Genomic DNA, 15,058 nt, shown 5'->3' on the forward strand with positions numbered 1-15,058 from the left:
TATTGCCGAGAATAGCTCTAAATTAGAAATGCAGCTCATGAGGTGTAGACAGAAAAACATCATGGGCATTAGCAGAATCACTGCTTTCACTTGAACAAAAAGCAGGAATTTGTTTCCAGTTTGTGAGACCGAGGGTTTTGTATTGAGTCATTGGTAGAACACTTTATTCCATCAAAATTGGTTTCAAAAATGTTTTAAAATGATGTATTTACTCTATCACTGGCTAACTTTCCAGTCTTTCTGTATAAGGGAAGGACACATAGGTATATAATAGGTCCTTTTTGAATTTAATTCAGAAGTCAATTTCTTGACAGTTTTATTAGGTCTTCATTTGTAATTGTGATTTGTGAATAAATACTACATTGTTCCAGAGAAGAAAAATTTATGAAACCCAGAAAGACAATGGATTTTAGACTCAGTCTCTTTCTCCCCTCCATCTTCTTTGCTTTCTTCCTCATTTTTGCTCCCTGGTCTCTTAAGAAGCTTGGCTCCTGGCCAGAGCATGTGTTCCTCAAATCCCTGCAGAGCCTGATTGAAGTAAAATTGGCAGATTTCCAAGTGGAAGGAGCTGACAGAGTAAGAAGTCTCCTAAAAGAATGTAGTTTATGCTGTATTTGTTAGTGAATTGGATTATTTATCTACTCAAGTACATACTCAAATATCAGCAAAGGCTTTTGTCTGTTACTGTTAGTCTGAAAAACATTTCACTGACAACATTAAATTCAATGCAGCAAAACATGGAATATCTTCTATATACAAGACAGTCTGCTAGTGAACCAGCAAAATTAAATGTAAAAGTTTCTCTTCATTGTAATTCAAGTATGTAGCCATCAGATTCCTTAGTTGTGTGATCACTTAGATTTTAAAACACCAACTCACAGAATGAACTTCTGTCAACCATCCTTTCATGATTTGGATACTCATTGTATCTTTGACAAAACTTTGTTTTTGTGATTTGGTACCATTCTTCAGTCATGGTCCCAACCCCAAGCATAGGTTTTTCCACCGTCTATGACAGGTCTACACTGGTAGATTAGATTTATTGTCTGAAGCCACTAGCTTTCAAAAATTATCTGTGTCTGCTGTTAGAATATATTTTATGATTGCATTTTCATTGTCATTATAATGTGTAATGTGATGTAACCTTCAATGGTTTTTCAACTCATGATATCCCTTTGACGCATTAGATGGCTATTTAAGATCTGTTTTCTCTCTCTTTTTTTTTTTTAATTTCATTTACAAAATATTTTACTTGGATTATTTTAATCATTATTTGAGAAATTTCCAATCATTGACTATCTAGAAAAGTAAAAGATTATTTGAAATAGTAGAAGTTTTATATACATAAAAACTATTTATTTGGTAGATTTTAAATACCTGATATAGGAGAAATATACTTAGATTTAGATCATAACATTTGTCTAAGTAAACACACTTTAGCCAAGGAAATAGAAAATGAAATGAAGAATGCAGCTGTTTAAATTGTCATCTTACACATTGTTTCTAAATAAAATCATTGCCTTTTATTACTATTTCAGTTGGGTCCATGCTTGAGTGATTTGTAAGAGTAAATATAATTTAAACTCAGTTACTGATTCTGATTTGCTTTTAATTTTATTATTTTGAAAGCAATTTTGTGTTGAAGTTCAATTTTTCACATATATTTCAAAAACATATGGATATTTTTGAAAAGTCGGGACATGGGCTAAATTGATAATTGAATTCTAATTTATTCATGTTAACATTCCTTCCTTTTTAGACACTACATGAAGTTATGTGGAAGAGAGAGCGATTCATGAAACCTCTCTAGGAGAAAGTGTCCCTCCTGAATGGAGCTTTGCTTCTGGTTTTCCCAGGACATTGACATTGTGGCAGAGCCACCGCTGCCCTTCCTGCTGTTTTCAGTGACTCGCAGACCATCTGAACAGTGATGCTGGCCTTGGATTTACAGATTCCCATCCTGATACTTTGTCTACTTCTTTGGGGCAGAAAAGCTTGCCCTAATTACTCTCCATGGTGGCTAATCTTTTCAAGAGCTTGATTTTACCTTACATCCATAAGCTTTGTAAAGGAATGTTTACAAAGAAATTGGGAAATACAACCAAAAAAAAAGAGAATCATTCCCAAAAAAAGGATCAAGATTTTCCCACAGCTACGCAGAGCAAAACTCCCACATTTTCTAATACTTTAAAAAGCACTGTAAAGAAGATTGCAAAGTGTTCATCTGCTCGCAACTTATCTATAGAAGAAGACGAGGCTAGTAAGGAGTTTTCCCTCTCACCAACCTTCAGTTACAGAGTGGCTATTGCCAATGGTCTACAAAAGAACATTAATGTAACCAGCAGCGACCATGAGGATCTGCTTCCTGAGCTTTCTTCAATCGAGAGTTCCTATTCCGAGTCATTAAATGAACTAAGGAGTAGTACAGAAAACCAGGTACAGTCAGCACACACCATGCCAGTTAGACGCAACAGAAAGAGCTCAAGCAGCCTTGCGCCCTCTGAAGGCAGCTCTGATGGGGAACGCACTCTACATAGTTTAAAACTAGGAGCTTTACGAAAATTGCGGAAATGGAAGAAGAGTCAAGAGTGCATCTCCTCAGACTCAGAGCTGAGCACCATGAAGAAAACCTGGGGAATCCGAAGCAAGTCTTTGGACAGAACTGCCCGAAACCCAAAGACAAGTGCTCTAGAGCCTGGATTCAGTTCGTCTGGCTGCATTAGCCAAACACATGACGTCATGGAAATGATCTTTAAGGAACTTCAGGGAATAAGTCAGATCGAAACAGAACTTACTGAGCTTCGAGGTCACGTGGATGCCCTCAAACACTCCATTGATGAGATTTCCAGTAGTGTAGAGGTTGTACAAAGTGAAATTGAGCAACTGCGTACAGGGTTTGTCCAGTCCCGGAGGGAAACTAGAGACATCCATGATTATATTAAACACTTAGGTCATATGGGAAGCAAGGCAAGCCTGAGATTCTTAAATGTGCCTGAAGAAAGATTTGAGTATGTTGAAAGTGTGGTGTACCAAATTCTAATAGAAAAAATGGGTTTTTCAGATGCACCAAATGCTATTAAAATTGAATTTGCTCAGAGGATAGGGCACCAAAGAGACTGTCCAAATGCAAAACCTAGACCTATACTTGTGTACTTTGAAACCCCTCAGCAAAGAGATTCGGTCTTAAAAAAATCATATAAACTCAAAGGAACTGGCATTGGAATCTCAACAGATATTCTGACTCATGACATCAAAGAAAGAAAGGAGAAAGTAATACCATCTTCACAGACTTATGAAAGCATGGACATAAAGTTGTCTACTCCAGAACCCAAAATCAAGAAGAACAATTGGCAGTCACCTGAGGACAGTGAAGGAGAGTTGGAATCTGACCTTAATAGAAACAGTTACGCTGTGTTTTCCAAGTCTGACTTTCCAATAAAAGGAAGTGTTTCCAAATCAAGTTCAAAATCACACAGTTCTAGATCCAGGAATAAAGCTGTTAATAGCAGCAGAAGTTCATATAAATCAGATTATGATAAAATTTCCTCACAGCTGTCAGAATCAGATAACTTAGAAAAACAAACTACAGCCCACTATGCAGATGCAGTACCTCTCTGGCATTCACAGAGTGATTATTTCACTACTAAACTTAGTCGTTCTGAATCGGATTTTTCCAAGTTGTGTCAGTCTTACTCAGAGGATTTTTCAGAAAATCAGTTTTTCACTAGAACTAATGGCAGCTCCCTTCTGTCATCATCAGATAGGGAACTTTGGCAAAGGAGACAGGAGGGCACATCCATCTTATACGACAGCCCTCAGGAGCTGCACTTGAATGGGAGTGTTCAGGGTGTCCAGGAGCAGACAGAAAGCAAGAACACAGAAACTGTGGATAGTGGAATGAGTAATGGCATGGTATGTGCATCTGCAGACCAGAGTCATTATAGTGATTCTCAGCTCTCTTTACATGAGGATCTTTCTCCATGGAAGGAATGGGATCAAGCAGAGCCAACAGCTGATTTAGGATTGGACTCATCTGCCCAAGCAACTTTTGACTATGACACAAACAGTCTATCTGACCAACAGCTGGACGTTGACAATAAAGACTTGGAAGATTTGAGCAAGTGCCACAGTGACCTTCAAGATGACTCGGAGAGCTATGATTTAACCCAGGATGACAACTCATCTCCATGCCCTGGATTGGATAATGAGCCCCAAGGCCAGTGGGTTGGAAAATATGGTTCTTATCAGGAAGCTAATTCTAATGAGCTGTACCGAAATCAAAGTCCATTGTCGATGATGTATCAAAGTCAAAGTGAACTTCAGAGTGATGATTCAGGAGATGCCCCACCCAAATCTTGGCATAGTCGATTAAGCATTGACCTTTCTGATAAAACTTTCAGCTTCCCCAAATTTGGGTCCACATTACAGAGGGCTAAGTCAGCTTTGGAGGTGGTATGGAACAAAAGTACCCAGAGTCTCAGTGGTTATGAGGATAGTGGTTCTTCCTTGATGGGGAGGTTTCGGACATTATCCCAGTCAACGGCAAATGAATCAAGTACAACCCTTGACTCTGATGTCTACACAGAGCCTTATTACTACAAAGCTGAGGATGAGGAGGACTATAGCGAACCAGTGGCTGATAATGAAACAGATTATGTGGAAGTGATGGAACAAGTCCTTGCTAAGCTAGAAAACAGGACTAGTACGACTGAAACGGATGAACAAATGCAAGAATATGATCACCCTTCATATGAAACACCTTATGAAACTCCACAAGATGAGGGTTATGATGGACAGGCAGATGATGTGGTTAGTGAAGGGGAATTGGAGCCCTTAAGTAAACCAACAGCTGAAGTGGGAATTAAAGAAGACGAAAACCAAAACATCCCCGAACAGCCAGTGGAAATCACAAAGCCAAAGAGAATTCGTCCCTCCTTCAAAGAAGCAGCTCTAAGAGCCTATAGGAAGCAAATGGCTGAGTTGGAAGAGAAGATCCTGGCTGGAGGTACTTCTGTTTAATGCTATATTAAGGGCTCTTTGTTTTTATCATTGAGTGGAACTGTTGTAGAGCATGTTCTGTGTTTACTCAGGGGGAATGCATTTATTTGCAATAAGTTTGCATGTTTATTCTCAGAAGGGTTTTATTTTACTCACAAAGCTCTCCCAACAAGTTGGACTTGATGACTAAAAATCAAAATATATTTCAAGTGGGTCATATTAATATAAGTCCAAATTAACCCTCCATACTGAGGATCAAGATGCCTCTGATAGGTTTGGATTAAAAAAAAAAAAGCCACTTTAAATTAATCAACTCCGTGGCATCAGTTATCAAGGGAAGGATGGGTGAAATCAAGTGTCCCCCAGTTCAGCCCAGGAGTCTGGGGTCTATTTCTTGGCTGCATTTGGTTTACAGGGTTGAGGAAACAGCTATAGTTGATGTTGACACATTTGGAAGGATGGGCTCTCAGACTTCATCACTTTTTCTTCTATTAAATCTCCGGTTTGGGGTTTTCTGGTGGGCAGAGCTGAGTCTTTAGTGCTGGCCCTATCCAGTCCAGTGGATCGAAAGCTCCCTCACTGATGCAGATGAGGGAGAACAGTGGAGCCAAGACCCCTGGGTCTTCCTAGAAAGAGTCCTTAGGGGGAAAGTCAAAAAGTCACCTCCTTAAAAGTGGGGTAGAAGTGAAACGAGAATATCTTATCTAAAAATGTTACTGAATTTCCCAGGGAAATAATTTTGGTTCATTTGATTTAGAAAAGTATATAAATGAAATAAGTTTGTTGATGCTATTATTGCTCAATCAGGCTTCATCCACACTCACCCTAATTCCTTGCATTTATTTTATTTACATGTTTATCACTTTGTTTTGAGGATAGTTTATTATAATATACTTTTTAATGAATTAAATGTTAATATTTACTGATAATGGAATTGTCATTTTTAAGTAAAATACTTCTATAGTATTTCATAAAGGAATATATTTATGGAATTGTTACTTCATATTCTAAAATAACGTAACATAGTAATTGATGCGGCCAGTAGATGATTATGGCTTCTTTGTCTTGATCAGACATTCATGATTAGACATTCCTTAAACTTGGCCATTTTCTGATTGATATGGGCAGATTATTCAATAGTTGTATATGTTATTGTTAAACTGTTTCGAGCTCTAAGAAAATTAAAATAGTAATTGGGGTTTTCTGCTCTAAAAATGTGTCTATATAAAAACAACACAGCCTAAGTAATTTATATAAAGAACATTGGAAGTCAAGGGTAACTTGAGTTCACTGAAGGATTTTTTTTTAATCACTGCATTTTTCAGGGTGGACATAGTTGCCAACTATATTTAGAATTGTTCTGAAAGTATAAAATAATCAAACATTGTGAATTATAAAAATAATTTATATAGAGATAATTAATGTATATCTTATATCAGAGTGATTTTTGATTGTTAGAAGACCTTATTACTGAAACTCAATTGACAGTTTCTTGGGTTGCTAGCCAGTATTTTACACATTGTATTTTATTTGCAATTAATTTAGAGAAACTTACTTTAAAGTCAGGTCTAAAGACTAAAATGTGAATGTGTATGTGGTGGTGGTGGGGAGAATGGATGATTTAATAGATGTAGATTTTAACTAAGGTCTCTGGTTGCAGTGTTAGTATATATAAATAAGGCAAGGCTATATATTGCATAAAGAATGAATGTTCAACATTTTAAAAAGAAACTGATATATGTAATATATATTAAAGCATAAAATCTAGGAGGCATAATATATGAATAGAACATTCAGCTTTACAAAAAGAGATTCTGCCATCTTCAACAACATGGGTAGAATTGGATGACCTTATCATAAATGAAATAATGCAGATATGGAAAAAAGAATATTGCATGATCTCATTTATATGTGAAATCTTACCCCACAGAAGTCAAATATATATAGGGAATAAAGCAGAAGTTACCAGAAGTCGAGAAGAGTGGACCAAATAAAGATGATTACAAAACAGCAGATAAGTAGGATGAACAAATGTAGAAATCTAATGTGTAGCCTTGAGACTATAGTTGATAAAAGTATATTCTGTATTTTTCTTATACGACTAACTGGTACCTGCACTTGCAGCACATCTACACAAAGGGTGACACTGAGATGAGGGATATGTTCACTTGCTTTACTTCAGTAATAATTTTATTATCTACATCTATCTCATTACATTGTACACTTTACATCTATAGGATGCAGTTCATTTTTTTAAAAATATTTATTTGAAAAGCAGATTTATAGAGAGAAAGAGGGAGAGACCATTTATCTCTTGGTTCTCTCCCCGGATGACTGCTGGGGCTAGTTCAGGCCAAAGGAAAAGCCAGGAACTCCATGCGGGTTTCCCATGTGGGTGCAGGGACCCAAGCACTTGGGCCATCACCTACTGCTTTCCCAGGCACATTAACAGGGAGATAGATCAGAAGTAAAATAGCTGGAACTGGAACTGCTGCTCAAAAGGGGTGGTGGCATTGCAGGTAGTGGCGTAACAATGTTGTAACAGTGCTGGCCCCAAGATACAATTTGTTTTAAAAATTAAATTTAAGGGACCAGCACTGTGGCATAGTAGGTTAAGCCTCTGCTTGTGTTGCTGACATCACGTATGAGTGCTGGTTCAAGTCCTGGCTGCTCCAATTGCAATCCAAGTTTCTGATAATGGCCCGGGAAAGTGGTAGAAGATGGGCCAAGTGCTTGGGCCCCTGCACCCACATTGGAGACTTTGAAGAAGCTCCTAGATCCTGGCTTCAGCTCAGCGCAGCTCCAGCCATTGTGGCCATTTGGCGAGTGAACCAGCAAGATGACGACCTCTCTCTCTCTCTCTCTCTCTCTTTCTCTCTCTCTCTGCCTCTCTTTCTCTGTAATTCTGATTCTCAAATAAATATCTAAAAATATAAATAAATATTTAAGAAAAATTAATTTTTTTGACAGGCAGAGTTAGACAGTGAGAGAGAGAGACAGAGATAAAGGTCTTCCTTCCGTTGGTTTACCCCCTAAATGGTCGATATGGCCGCGTGCTGTGCCAATCCAAAGTCAGGAGCCAGGTGCTTCCTCCTGGTCTCCCATGAGGGTGCAGGGCCCAAGCACTTGGGCCATCCTCCACTGCCTTCCCGGGCCACAGTATAGCTGGACTGGAAGAGGAACAACCTGGACAGAATCTGGCACCCCAACTGGGACTAGAACCCGGTGTGCTGGCGCCACAGGTGGAGGGTTAGCCTAGTGAGCTGTGGCGCCGGCCAGAAAAATTAAATTTAAAAAGTTAAAATTCCAAAATTGCAAGCTTCTCTAAAATAGATTGTTGCTTGTAATGATCCTTAAGACAGCTTAAACCAGGCATCTAGTGGCGCTTCTCCTTGGAAACATAAACACACTTGATTATTTACATACCACCAACTTGAAATTCTACAATGGAAAAAACGGAGTTGCGTCGTACACTTGACCTGTTAGGACTGGCCCCAGAGCACTCTGACCACTCTATTTTCTTGAAACTTGGTTTCTTGTTCTGAAAACCAACTTTGCATGAAATCTGTTGGTGTCCCCTTCCCTAGTGGAAATCAACACACATCTTTAAGCATTTCTCTAGTTGCTGAAAAGCACCAGATTGACTGCCCAGGAGGCTGTGTTGCTGGGATTTTAAAGGCCATCTCTGCTCGCCTTGGCAGGAATCAGGCAGCCTTCCCTATCCTGTGTCTCAATATGCCTCAGAAGGAAGGGCAGCCAAAGAAGGACATTTTCCAGGCCTCTGCCCTGCACAGAGCATCCCAACAAGGTGCCAATCGTCATGATGGGTTTATGCCCATGGCCATCTGCTTCCTGGGTGTTGGGCGGATGCCAACCCATTTTTCTCTCCATGGCTACCCTGTCGTCATGTAGTGGTAGTGCCTGTCTTTTCTTTATCTTGAACCTGGCCAGATTGTACCACAGAGCTCTCGCTGTAAAACTCTACGGGATTGTTTTTCTCCAGATAAACCTTTGTGAATTTGTAAGCTCAGACATTTGAATTATTTTCTTCAGCACTTGCCTTCAGGGTTTGGAAGACAAGACAGCCTGCAATGTTTATGTATGTGGATACTTGGTGATGGTGTTTCTGAGAACCTTTATCTTGAACACCATTCCAGGAGGGAAAGAGATCTTGGGAGTATGTTGCTACAAATTTGCCCATAGGTTAAATTCTGCCATTGTTATTGGTCCCTGCTGAGTGGTACCCTTTCTGTAGCTGGCCTTAAGCCCAAGGCATTATGGGAAGACTCTGATATCCCATCTCCAGCCCTGCATCATCCATCATCTGCAACTGTTGCCTCCTGTACTTTCCCATATACCTCCCTGCCCTGGCGTTGGCTTCCTCCTTATCTTTGGGTACACTTCTCATTTTCTTCTAAACTGTAAACCAGTGGTTCTGTCTTTCTCATGCTTTCATTTATGCTGCTCCTAGACCAGTGATTAATTCAGAGATAGCACTGAGTGAGTATGTACTGGTTAAGAGTCTGAATCAAAGAGGGACAGGGTGTTTAATAGAATGTACAAGCTTAAAAATCGTATTCAAAATGTGACCTTTAATTGCTAGGACTAGGACTTTATCTCTGAAGAGAACAGAAAAGTGGTAGAGACTCAACATTACTATTGGGCATTTTTCAGGTAGTTATCTGTGTCCGTTCCTTCACTTCTTATATCACTGCTATGAAAATAAAATGTTGAGGCCGGCATTGTGGCCTAGTGGGTTAAGCCTCCACCTGTGATGCTGGTGTCTCTTATGAGCACCAGTTCAAGTTCCTGCTGCTCCACTTCCAATCCAGCTCCTTGCTAATGGCCTGGGGAAAATAGCAGAGGATGCCCCAAGTGCTTGGGCCCTTGCACCCATGTAGGAGAACCAGAGGAAGCTCTGGGTCTCCTGGCTTTGGTCAGGGTTGTTGAAGCCATTTGGTGAATGAACCAGCGGAAAGAAGATATTCTCTCTCTCTCTCTCTCTCTCTCTCTCTCTCTCTCTCTTTCTCTCTCTGCCTCTTTCCTCTCTATATCTAACTCTGCCTTTCAAATAAATAAAAAAATATTAAAAAAGAAATGTGATTCTATTATATCCCATTTCTACAGGTGAGGCCACTGAAATACTGGAAACTGTGATAAGTTACTGAAAGTTACTGAATGTAACATGTCTACTAAGTGGTGCATCCAGAATGAAATGTATGGTTGGTTTGAGTATTTGGAGAAGCAATGTGTTTACTTATTGTTAAGGTGGTTTTATTCATCTTTGACTTGGAAAATATTATTATAGTTGGAGAACAGAATCAGCCATTAGTTTTATATCAATTAAAGGGTTTTCATGAGAAACCAGTACTAATGTGAAAGGAACTAAGTTTTCTGACACATTGAGGTTTTCATGTGAAATGTTTCATTCTCAGTTTTTCACTTGGAGTCCTTGATCCATTGTATAAATCACAATTTGGAGAGAGAGATAAATGATATCCTACAGTAGCTGCATCAAGGATGGTATTTGTGGAGTCTGAGTACACTTACCTGAAATCGGAACTGAAGTCAGTTTCAAATAACTTTCCTAGCTGGCAGAGCAAGAATCTTATTATGAAAGATACTGTGACATTGTCAGCTAACAAAATTACTGATTTTTAAAACAGCGATGTGCAACTTGTGTTCTAAATTGTTATAGAACTTTGTGAGAACATTGTGATTCCTGAATAGGATGTGAAATCCAATGTATAAAAATATATTGGAGTGGATACTTCACAGGTTCAGACCACTGGTTCCCAATGTGGTTGCTTGTTAGAATCATCTGGGAGCTTTAGTAGTAGCAGTTGTTGTTCATGTAGTACTCTTTTTAAAAATAAATTTACTTATTTATTCAAAAGTCTGAGTTACAAAGAATGAGGGACAGACAGACACACACACACACACATACACACAATCTTCCATCTGCTGGTTCATACCATAGATGGCTGCAATGGCCAGGATTGTGTCAGGCCAAAGTCAGGAACCAGGAGCTTCATCTGGGTGTCCCATATGGGTGGCAGGGGCCCAAGGACTTTTGCTATCTTGAGCTGCTTACCCCAGGCCATCAGCAGTGAGCTGGGTTGGAAGTGGAGCAGCCAGGACACGAACTGGCACTGTATGGAATGCCAGCGTCACAACCTGTGGATTTACCCATGATGTTACAGGGTCCTCCAACATCCACCCCTATGTGGTGCTATTTATAAATGACTTGTTATTAGATTCCTGCCCTATACATTGTGATTTGGTGGTCCTGTAATGAGGCCAGAAATATATTTTCAGGATTATGTGAGTTAGTGATGCAATATGTCTTCTTGTCTTGGTATATATATATATATATATATATATATATATATACAATTAAAAACTAATAAATCTAAAGTGAGAATGAAAAGAGATAGAACTGTCTCTATATAAATCCACATATACCTCTTTTCTTTAAAATAAGGCATTATGCTGTCATTGATTTGTATTATCCTGTACCTTGATTTTTTTCTTGTAATATATATTTGAAAGATATCTTCACACTGTTATCTACTGGATTCTTTTTTAATGACATACAGGGTTTTATTATCAAGTTATTACAAAGTGTTTTCAATCATTCCCTTATGCTTGGACATTTATGTTTCTTACTCATGGCACTGCAATCCCATCACGTGTCATTAGACAAATGAAACAGCCTTGATAGGGGGTAAATTCCTGGATGTGGAGTGATGGGGTCAAGAGATTGACTGCAGTTTAGGAGATTTGGGAACTCATGAATCTTTCATAAATTTCAGTACTTCATTCTCAAATCGCATGTTGTGGCTGTAAATTTATATTTACGTTTTCTCTGCCCATGGACCAGGTTGAAAAGTCAATGAGTAATTCTCTCTGTGGCTTTTAATGCCAGAGCATGGCTTGGTACCTAGCATATACCTCCTCTAGTTTGGCTGGTACACTCTCCCCCATATGGCTCCAAGCCGGATTCCCTCTGGGCTCTTCCCACAGCTTTATCTCCAGTGGTTTGGGCTGCTGCAGTCTGGTTTCGCCTCACTCTCCAATGCTGGTGCAGAAGCTCTAGGCTGCTGGGGTCTTGAGTTGTGGGTGTCCACGGCCTCCACATAGGTGCACTGTGTCCCTCTAAGTTGTGTTGAGTTTCCTCTGCTGTTTTCTCTCTAACATTTCCACGTTTTTAAAAACTATCTTCTCCTAAACTAGTGCGGTAAGCTCCCTCCGTACTGCATCATCTTGGAAGCCTCCTAATCTTAATTTTAATACTGTATAATTGCCAATCAAATATTTATCTTTTTAAACATTTTTAATTGCAAAACAATAATTAGGTACACTTAGAGGTACTATGGGATGTTTTATATATACATTGTAGAAAGATTCACTCATACTAAGTAAACTATTTCTACCTCACTGACTTATCATTTTTTTCTGTTGAGAATGTTGAAAATCTGTTGAATTCCTTTAAATGTTTTTAAATACACACTATATTTTTATTAACTGTGGTCACCATGCACTGCAATAGATAACTAAACCTTATTCCTCCACTCTAACTGAAAATTATTACTCTTTAATCTACATCCTCTCCCTGCATTCCTCCTTTGCCTCTGGTAATTATTTTCCAAATTGATTTTATAAAATTGACTGTTTCAATTTTACATGTAAGTGATATTATGGAGTACTGTGTTTCTTTTTATTTTTAAGACATATATTTATTTGAAAGGCAGAGTTAGAGTGAAAGAGGGAGACAGAGAAAGAGAGATCTTCCATCCGCCAGTTCACTCCCCAAATGAACACAATGGCCAGAGCTGGGCTGATCTGAAGCCAGGAGCTTCAGCTGGATCTCCCATACTAGTGCAGGGGCCCAAGGACTCGAGACATCTTTGCTGCTTTCTGAGGTGCACCAGCAGGGTGTTAGATCAGAAGTGGAGCAGCTGGGACTTGATTGGCACAGCAGACAGCGGCTTTACCCACTACACCACAGTGCCAGCCCCAAGTATTTGTGTGTCTGTGCTGGACTATTTTCACTCAGCATAGGGTCCTCCAGTTCCATCCATGTTGTTGCAAATGACAGAATTTCCTTCCTGTTTTAAAGCTATTTAGAATTCCATGGTGTACGCATTGCCTCATTTTCCTTATCCATTCACCTGCTGGACACTTAAATAGATTGTTTCTTGGTTGTTGTACCTAAAGTTGAAATGAACAAAGGAGTGCAGATAATTCCAGTATACCAGGTTCAGTTCTGTTGGATATATAGTATGTAGTAGGATTGTTGAATATTAATTTGTTTTTAGTTTTTTGAGGAACTTCCATCCTGTTTTTTTTTTTTGAAAGATTTATTTATTTATTTATTTGAAAAATCAGAGTTACACACACAGAGAAGGAGAGGCAGAGGAAGAGATAGGTCCTCCATCTGCTGGTTCACTCCCCAGTTGGCCACAATGGCTGGAGCTGTGCTGATCCAAAGCTAGGAGCCAGAAGCCTCTTCCAGGTCCCCTACATGGGTGTAGGGGTCCAAGGACTTGGACCATCTTCCACTGCTTTTCCCTGCTATGCCACAGTGCCAGCCCCCATTCTGTTTTACAAAATGTTTGTACTAATTATATTCCCATTAACAGTATATAAGGATTCTCTTTTTCCCCACATCTTCATCTGTATTTATCATTCATCTTTTTTATAACAACTATTATTTTGAATTAATTAGTTAAGGGGGAGTGGTGGGAAGGGGGAGGAAGGGAAGGAGATGAGAGAGAGAGAGAGAGCGCGCGCACTACCTCTTATCTTCTATCTACTGGTTCATTCCCTACATGCCCACAACAGCTGGGTCTTGGCCAAACTGATGCATGTAAGTCAATCCAGTTCTCCCCTGTTGGTGGTGGGAATCCAAGAACCTGAGCCATCATCTGCTGCCTCCCGCAGTACACATTAGCAGGAAGCAGGAAGGAAGTGGAGTCAGACTCAATGCTAAATACCCCAGTATGAGATATGGGCATTCCAAGCAATGTCTCTGCTTGGAAGTCTTGTGCAGGATGCAGACATCACAAACAGCAACTTAACCTTGAGCCACACACTTAAACTGGTAACAACCATCTTAACTGGTTTGAGGTAATATCCCAGTGCGGTTTTAATTTACATTTCCCTGATGATTAGGATGTTCAGCTTTTTTTTTTTTTTTTTTTTTTGTATATCTACCGGCCATATGTATCACTTCTTTTGAGAAGTGTATGTTTAAGTCTTAGCTCTTTTTAAAATCAGATTTTGTGTTTTATTGATATTGAGTTGAGTTCTTTACATGTTTCTGATATTATCCCCTATCAGCTATGTGGTTTGAAAATGTGTTCGCCAAGTTTGTGTGTTATTTATCCATTATGTTGATTATTTCCTTGGCCATGCAGAAGCTCTTTAGTTTGGCTTGGTCCCATTTGTCTGCTTCTGCTTTTGTTGCCTGTGATTTTGGAGTTTTGAGAATGTGAAGTAGCCAAGTGTCCCTAGAGGCCGCAGAGAACTATCCGAGGCCATTCTATATTGCTGTGTATACTGAATGGGGTAATTCTAGGAGCCTGTACCCAAAAACACATGTGCTTGTAAATCAGGTGAGAGGGGAAGCAGATAATGTTCACATCTGAGGAGATTAGTCCTAACTAGAAGCCAAGATTTTTAAATATGCTCCTTTGGCCTGATTTTGGACTTTAAAAAAATGGGAAATCAACACATGTTGAGTTTCATCTAATTCAGTTCTAGAATTTTTCTTCTTTACATTAGTTTGAGAGACAGAGTGCCCATTTGCTGGTTCATCATTCAAATGACCACAAGAGCTGGGAATGGGCTAGAGTCTGAAGTCAAGAGCAGGAAACTCAAGCCAAGTCCATCGCAAGTATTTGGGTCAGGCACACTAGCAGAATGCATGATGGGAAACAGAGCAGCCAGGACTCCAGCCAAACACTCTCATAGTGATGCAGCCATACAAGTGGAGGTTTCATCACCTTTTTTTTTTAAGATTTATTTATTTATTTGAAGGTTGGAGTTACACAGA

The 15,058-nt window shown here is 39.3% G+C and overlaps 1 protein-coding gene across 2 annotated transcripts in view; it reads left to right on the plus strand.

The window, feature by feature from the left end:
• Positions 1-2,010: 2,010 nt before the first annotated feature.
• Positions 2,011-15,058, plus strand: part of UNC13C (unc-13 homolog C) — a 632,546-nt gene continuing 619,498 nt past the window's right edge. The window contains exon 1 of one of the 2 annotated variants that reach the window (XM_062204781.1): positions 2,011-5,005. In XM_062204781.1, coding sequence (XP_062060765.1) covers positions 2,014-5,005 — 2,992 coding nt within the window. In that variant the 5' untranslated portion in view covers positions 2,011-2,013. The remainder of the gene's footprint in view (positions 5,006-15,058) is intronic. The other variant, XM_062204780.1, reaches the window with a different exon arrangement.

The sequence above is a fragment of the Lepus europaeus genome, chromosome 11 (genome assembly GCF_033115175.1).
Source record: "Lepus europaeus isolate LE1 chromosome 11, mLepTim1.pri, whole genome shotgun sequence".
Taxonomy (NCBI): domain Eukaryota; kingdom Metazoa; phylum Chordata; class Mammalia; order Lagomorpha; family Leporidae; genus Lepus; species Lepus europaeus.